Source organism: Benincasa hispida, chromosome 1, assembly GCF_027475165.1.
Source record: "Benincasa hispida cultivar pf3 chromosome 1, pf3_genome.v1.1, whole genome shotgun sequence".
In the NCBI taxonomy this organism is placed as follows: domain Eukaryota; kingdom Viridiplantae; phylum Streptophyta; class Magnoliopsida; order Cucurbitales; family Cucurbitaceae; genus Benincasa; species Benincasa hispida.
The window spans coordinates 20,491,094-20,499,620 of NC_143478.1; the positions used below are offsets into that span (position 1 = coordinate 20,491,094).

Here is an 8,527-nt window from a genome sequence, read left to right on the forward strand (position 1 = left end):
CGTGCTTAAGTCCAATAGTGACAAGTTTTGATTCTAAGGTATGTTCACACAAGTTCTGTTGAATTTTCAATCACTCTTTATATAGTTATCAGCCATGTAGGAAGAATGGGTATAATCGATCGATTTGGCGCTGACTGTTTTCTCCTCTCTAGGGGGTGGGGGTGAATAAAAATCAAGCAGAAATTGACTCTCCTCAAAACCAAACCGACTTCCTAATCAGAATAGACTGAATCAACTAAACCAACTGAACTGAAACTAACTGTATAATGATTGATTTTCACACATATGAAAACAACTCCAACCAATCAAGAAGGTTCAACGGACTGAGCCAACTTTGGTTTATTCTGATAGGATCGGCTCTTGTTTCCATCTTTGGAAGATATTTTCTCCTAGAAAGATCAATAGTACAGCACTAGAATGATTTATGATTATGAATAGGTGCAGAGAGAATTTTAGGAAGTCTAAATGTAAGAAACCCAAAAGATAATGTATTAGAAGTTTCGATTTGACTGTAGTTTTAACCCTTTTATCGTCGTTCTTTAGCGTGTTTGCCTGCCTCTCACACATGGGCCAACAGTTTTAAATGGATTGTTGTCTCTTAAAAACATAAGTCTGCGTTCTGTTTACATTTTCCATCGCCATGCAGATACTTATGGCTACGGTTAAGACAGCAATGATGGGAGCTACTAAGCAGTTGCAAAATGTTTAATTATTTTCTCCCCACACTTTTGAGGCTAATTCTAGATTAGATTTCAGACTCTTGAAGAATAATCAATTTTTTTTTTCCTTAAGAAACTGAGCCTTCATTGAGGAACATGAAAGATTAAAAAATAATCAACTCTGGAATGAAAACATTATAGAACACTTGAAGCAACAATTAATGAAGAAGATACTAAAAAAAATGACTACCTATCATGACACAGCATGCTCGGCAGAAGAATCATTATGGAGCAAAAAAAATATGACACATTTCAATACATAATGATATTGTTTTGAAGAGTAATGGTGACAATATACAACCCTTCAGATATGCATGTTATGTGGGAAAAAAACTTGATAGGAACTCAGGCAACAGTGTGGATTTGTATAAAGAAACAACACACCTTCTTCACGTGTACCGTCCATCTCAAACTTGCACGTTCAACGAGGGCTTCTCTGCAGAAAATATCAAAAAATCGTCTGTTCACCTAATTCTTGACCAGCCATCCCTTCCCTGAGGACCCTTTCAAAGAAGTCTTCCAATGTGTCCTTACCATAACTTGGTGTTTTTTCTGCACTGTACTCTCCAGTTTCAGGATCTAAAAGCAACATACTCTCAGCTGCATAGTATCTTCCAATTTTCCCATACTCAGCAGCATCTTCCATTGCAGGAAAGAACTTGACAAGGAAATCAAGAACTCCAATGGCAAAATCCATAATCCCAATCGGTACTTTCAAGAAGTATGGTTCTTTCCCCAACAGCCTAAACAAGATCTCGCCTTGTTCTAATGGAGTCAACGCCTTCCCAGGGCCACCAATGGGCAAAACCTGATTGATTTTATCTTCACTCAACACACAATCAGCAATAAAAGAAGCTAAATCCTGCTCACTGATTGGCTTGCAGGCACACAACTTCCCATCCCCAAACATCACATATGGCTTACCATCTTTCACCAACTCAACTTGACCTCCTAAGCTCTTAAAGAAAGCAGTTGGTCTCACAATGCTGTATGTAAATCCACTTTCTTCTTTAGCTGCTTCCATTAGCTCAGCCTCAAATTTAAGCTTAGCACGCTGGAATTCAAGAAGGGGCTTCTGCACACAAATTGCAGAAAGCAACACAAAATGAGAAGCCCCACGATTTCTTCCAGCCACCAAACTGTTCTTTGTGGCCTCATAATCAATCTTCCAAGAATCCTTTATGCCACCAGTTCGGCTAGCAAGGCAAGAAACCACAACATCGATAGGAACATCCAAATCCCCTAAAGATTTCTCCAAAACATCCAAATGAGCCACATCTGAAAAACAAATATTGGCTCCTTTCAACTGATTAGATGTTTGTTCCTTACTGTTTCTACCTCTAATTCCACTCTTTTCCCTAGCAATGGCAATGACATTGAACCCTCTACTAACCAGCTCCTTAACCACAAAATTCCCAATATACCCAGTAGAACCCACCACCAAAATGTTAATATCTTTAGGGTTTTTGGCTCTAAACGAAGATTGAGTAGATTCAACAACTGGGGTCGAAGAAGCTACAATGGTGTTTCGTCTTTCCCTACTGAACTTGGGGGTGTCTGATAAACGTAAAGAAGAAGATTGAAAAGACAGAGAGAATGAACTCACCGGAATCTGATAGACGAAATGAGAAGAAAAGCGGGTTGAGTTGGTTGTATTGGCCGGTGAAAGAAGGTTGAATCCGGCGCCGGCGGAGGAGCAAAGGGACATTGTTTCTGAAGGTAGAACCGCCGGTGGAAATGGGTTCGTGGGCTGAAGCTTACGATCAACTCGGCGAAAATGGTGAGAAGTGAAAGAGGAAAGAAAGTAAGATGAAAATGTGAGGCTGGAAATTTAGGGAGTCCCATTTCCTTGATGTGTCTGTGAATTGTTTCGTTGTGTAAGATCTTGACGATAAGTAAGTAGATTTCTCTATTTGTTTTTCGCGGTTTCTTTTTCTTTTCTTTTTTTTTTTTCCTTCCTTTTCTCATGGAAAAATTTTGTAAAATTACTTCAAAGTAAAAAACTTTTACATGAATGACCTCTTTCTAAAAACTTTATATGGTCGATCTTTTTACCATATGAAATACTAGTTAAATCCTCACTTTTAAAACCAAATAAGTTTACGCTTGTTTCATCCTTTTACTTAGTGATCATTCGCATTCTCCTAACATTTCTCGATTATTTCTCTCAACTTCTCCCGTCGTCTTCAACATCGTTCATTGCTCGTCGGTCATATCTATACATTTTCGCCTTCATTTCAATTTCGTTTCCACCATTCCAATAATCTAAAAGGTATGTTACTCTTGTCAATCGTTTTCTGAAATCATTCAGAACATGGGTGTGATTAGGGTTCATTTAATACATGGATATAGATCGCATAGCTTTATATAATCAATCGTTTAGCTTTATATAATCGATTGTATAGCTTTAATAAAAGATCATATAGCTTTTAATACTAGATTGCATAGATTTATATAATCGATCGTATAGCTTTTAATAAACAATCTTTCAACTTTCGCTAAACGAACATATAACTTTTGCTAAACAGTTGTACAACTTTTAATGCTAGATTGTATAGCTTTTAATAAACGGTTATATAGCTTTTCATACTCGATCGTTTAGCCTTTCATACTCGATCTTATAGCTTTTAATACCCGATCATATAGCTTTTAATACCCGATCATATATGTATGCTAGATTGTAGATGGCGCACTCAGTCCCAGTTGAGAAATATTTCTCTATTACCATAACTTGCTTGGCTCACATTGGCAAGATGAATGCAGTGATCAAGAAGAAACTAACCAAAACACAGATGGGCATATTCAGGAAAACATGCTTTGGTCCATTACTGGACATCGACCTTGTATTCAATGGCTAGTTTGTGCATCATTTTCTCTTAAGGAAGGTCACCAATGAGAATTCATATGTCGTAAGCTTCAATGTCTTGGGGAAGAAGGTAACATTCACACAAATTGATTTTAATTTGGTTACTGGGTTGTGGCCAACCAAGGAAAGATTGGAAAGGGATACCAGCAGTGAAGGCTGCGACATCTCATACTCGGACCGAAGTTAGATAACAAACCAATTCTCTATAATGGTGTTGAGTCTGCATTTGAAAAGTTTAGATTTGCGAACGACGAAGATGTCGTGAAGGTTGCATTGGCATTATACATAAAAATGGTGACGATAGGGAAAGATAAGAAAACCCAATTTAATTTGAAGACACTCAGGATCGTCGATAACACTAAAGTCTTCAGACATTATGACTGGTTTTCCATCATATATAAATGAACATTGGAAAGTGAAGTATAAATAAGCTCAAACATACAAATCAAGTCTTTAACAACTTTTTACATTTTCTTTATAGTTTGTTATGTAGCTACTTGTATCAGCTAAAAGTATAAATATGCATCATTTACATTTAGTAGTACAATCTTTTCATAAGCTTACAAGAAAAGCTACAAGATCTGTAAAGAAAGTGAATTAGCTCTTGAAAATAAAAGTTCTTCTCTTTCTCGTGGATGTAGGCATTCTATTGTCGAACCACATACATCTCCGTGTAGCTCTTCTTCTCTTCTTTCTCTTTATCACATTGCATGTCCATCTTCCTCTTCATTCACACAGTAAACTCACGCAAATAATAAAAAAGAAAAGAGGGTTAGAGAGAGTTTCTGCAAACAGAGGAGTGAAACTATAGAGAAAAAGAAAATAAAATTGTTTGTTAATTTCTTTTCCTATTAAAAAAAGTGGTGTCTCTTCCATCAGGCAGTGTAAGTGGATTTTACCATGTCAGCTAGAAGGTTGTGGAGTAACCAGAGCCAAGTAATCTACCTACCAATTTTTGGGGGCAACTTATCTAGGCGTTTGGATCATGGATCGGATCAGCTGAAGACCAGTTTTCATCATTTGGGCTTTTCTTCAAGAATTTAAGTGAGCAGGCCCAACAGAAAGTATGAAAAACATTTTGCGCGAAAAAAGAAGATACATGAATTAAGGAGACAATCAAATCCCAAACATGTCACAGTTTACTGCGTAAAAGGATTTGCACATGTATTTCAGGCATGTACTGTTCCAATTTATTTCAATATCAACTGATTTATGATGTTGTATACTAACAATGTTGTCTATTTAATTGTGAGCTATGGACTTACAAATTATTATCCTCGCCTAGTAAGTTCATAGCTACCAAAGTCAGCAAGAATACAATCCCACGTATTTTGAAGTGGACATGTTCGGTAGCGTCATCCTAGAAGATGCTAGAGAGGGATGTCTTCCAACACAAAAAAGTAAGAATGTGTTTATGTATACACCGCATTTTACTTTAAATTGTGAGACCGTTTGGATTAAGATAGACGATTGTGTAGTTAAAGTTAAACGATCGTGTAGCTTAAACTAGACGATCGTGTAGTTGAGACTAGACGATCGTTTATATTTAACTACACGGTCGTCTATCTTAAACTGTGTGATCGTGTAACTGGCCGAGTGATATATTAACTATTGTTTGTCATCTTTTATATACAGACTATTATTACGTCGAGACTTGTACTGATGATAAATGAGATGAAGTACAAAGAGGATCGACTAATTAGGCTCAATGTGATCCAAGTACTTGAAGAAAGAAGAATGATTAATGAAGATGTTCGTGAAGGTGGTGATGATGAACTGATTAACACTCCTTTGACCAATTCCCCACAATCGTTGAATTTGGGAAATTTGATCATGATGAGGCAGCTGTGGGACATGGTGATCATGTTGAGTACAATATGACCAATTCCCTCAAATTACTCAATCCCATACGGAGTAGCATGACACACGTGATGCACATATAATGCATGAAAATGGTATGAGTAAGAGAAGGCAGGTCGAACATACAGAGAAGCACACAAAATCCTCATGAAGATGCAAGAAAAATAAGAGGACCCCTGTCTGGTGTTATCAGTGTTTGTTTACATATTTTTTTGTTATGTCCTCTGCTATCGCATCTTGTGTACCTATGAATCTGTCATGACTCCTCCCCAGCAGAAGGTATACAAACAGTCTGACATTAACCAACACTTACTACCTTTTGCAGTGGTAAAATTTTAAAGTCGTTAAAGTTCGATCGTCACCTCCATTCTTGCCTATGACCGACTGGGTAAATCGATTTTGCATAGGCAGCAAATACACATTCAACAATAAACCACTTTACACATACAGTTTGAACATTTATGTTCCATAGTGCAACAACAACAATTTCATGTGAACAAGTAATCTCTAAATAGTTAAATTCCATGCAACTACACATACGTGCATGAAGATCCACCAACCCCCATAAACGTCCATCAGTACATTGATTACATGCATGCCAACTGGGAAAATACGATACCCTCTAGAATTCAATTCTCCAGGCTTTAGAATATCAAATTCATAATAAAAAACTATGTTTGTGCATGCAATTGCATTTGTCTAACGAATGTAGAAACAACCTTGTAGCTGCTCACGTATGTGCTCTAATAGTTTTGTGATGGGGAGTTCTCTAGCAGCATCCTTTAGTACTACATTAAAGTATTCTACTATATTTATGGTCATCTTGTCATACCTACAATGGACTTAATAAATTCTTGCCCACCGTTGTACCTTAATTTCTTCAAGATATCTTGTCACACCAGGATACTGCTGGAGCTTGGTTCAATAATTTCAAAACCAGACATCCTATATGCTTTGCTTGTAAGATAGAGATGTGAGTTCATATCATTTTTTTTAATTGGGTCATCAAGTTATTTCGAATGTGATATATGCATAGCGCATGAAATGCCTTAAGAAATACATATGCGACCGCTTTTCCGATTAAGATGTGATGGTAAAATAGAATGACCAATTCTGGAATTTCTCCGGTCACAACCTTCAAATTAGTCATAAACCTGCTCCAAGATGCATCGTTCTTACCGTCCACGATACTAAATACAATTGGGTAGATGTTATTATTATCATCGATACATGTTGCTATTAACAACATACCTTTGCATTTCTCATGTAAATGGATCCCATCAACCACAATGACAAAAAGAATGTAGTTCAAGAATCCCTTAATGTATGGTCCTAATGCCATGAAGACATATTTAAAGTATTATTCATCTTCTATTTCAACCTAACCTCAAACAAAGTACCTGGATTTGCAAGTTTAAGTGTTTCATCGAATGCTTTAACAAAGGCATATGATCCTTCTGGCGATCCTCGTATATATACCAATGCATATTCTATTCGTGGTAAGACTGTCTGTAGCTTATATTCACTCCATAATCTCTTTAGGCATCTTCATTTATATCCTTTGGATGATATGATCGACCGACTTGATCGTATTTGGACTTGATTAATTGTCCAATAACCAAACTCTTAGCCTGTCGATGATTACCACTCCTTATTTTAAGTGCGCATGTATGCATGCTTGGATACTTCATCACCTCTATTAAACATCGCACGTTTAACAAGCTCTTTTTCGACTTCTTTACACGGTAGTCAAAATTCTTTCTTATTGCAAGTATTGACAATTTAACAGATAAATCATACTTGGAAAAGAAAATCTGATCAACCTTTATATTCTCATTATTCAAACAGTCGTGAGGTACTGAGATAAGTTCATCACAAGATAATCCATCAGATGCTCTAGGTACTTCTATGAATGGTTGGGTATGAACATATGGCTATATTGGATATGAGGGCATCACCATGAGTAGGTTCGGAACACGAATGAAACGTGTTGGAACTGGTTGTGGACCTAGAGGTTATCCGTATCCATAGTAAGCATGAGTCTGTGAGGTGCATCTCGTTTAGATGTTGTGACCCATCCAATTTTCATTTCCATCATCATCCAGGTTACATGGTTCAATGTTCTCATCTAGTGAAGACATAATGAAAATGTTATGTCTTGATGTAGTTGGAACGCCAAAGTTCTAACTAGTTGGAGTGGTTGGAATGGTCGGATTGCCTTGATGGTACATGTTCTCAGTGTATGTTCCATGAATATCATGCGGTCTGACTTATATAACAGAGGTATCCAAGATGCATCATTGCCTTAAAAAAAACTAAGGTATTCATCATCGACTATATTGATCGGGGGAGCTTAGACCAATAGATTGTAACAACAACTTTTGATGTGTATGTCAAATCTATCCGGATCGATATTCAGTCGTTGGTGTAGAAGAATCGCTAGTTCACTACACGATATATTTGAAGGAACCATTGAAGGCCCTTGAGCGAAAACGGGATCAGACCCAAATCCTAGATTTTACAAAATTTACAATTCAAAGAAGAAACAAAATATTATGTATTTGAGATAAATTACAACATGCTTATAGAAAAATAAAAGAGAACAGGGAGATGAAAACTAATCCTTGAAGAATAATTTCTTCACGTTTACCCTCTTTGCAAAAAATCACGAACTTGAAACCCCACAATGGACACCACCACTTAATTTCCTATGTATTTTTTGGGATGAGAATCCAGAAGTATGTGGGCTTTGGCTTTTTGGTGAGGGAAAGAATTAAGAGAGAAGAAGAGAGTTGAGAGATTGGGGAAGATTAATTCCTACAGAACCCTTCTGTAAAAACCGTGAAGAAGGAAGAAGAAAAAGTCAATTCAACCTCTCTATTCCCACTAACACGTAGTAGAGAGAAAAAGGGGAAGGAGTTTAACTTCTTCCCTAAAATTAATTTTTCAAAATAAATAAAATTAATTTTAATAAAAACAAACTTATATGCTAATCACTTTATCATATAATATATACTAAATTATATGTTATATCAAATACAACATATAACCTACAGTGTAGTATTGTATCCAATACAATATA

General features: G+C 36.5%; 1 protein-coding gene across 1 annotated transcript; it reads right to left on the reverse strand.

Annotated features, from left to right (window-relative positions):
- Positions 1-946: 946 nt before the first annotated feature.
- Positions 947-2,600, reverse strand: PCB2 (NAD(P)-binding Rossmann-fold superfamily protein). Its single transcript, XM_039021671.2, has one exon. It carries the CDS (start codon positions 2,425-2,427, stop codon positions 1,168-1,170), a length of 1,260 nt encoding a protein of 419 aa, XP_038877599.1. The 5' UTR covers positions 2,428-2,600; the 3' UTR covers positions 947-1,167.
- Between the last annotated feature and the right edge of the window lie 5,927 nt (positions 2,601-8,527).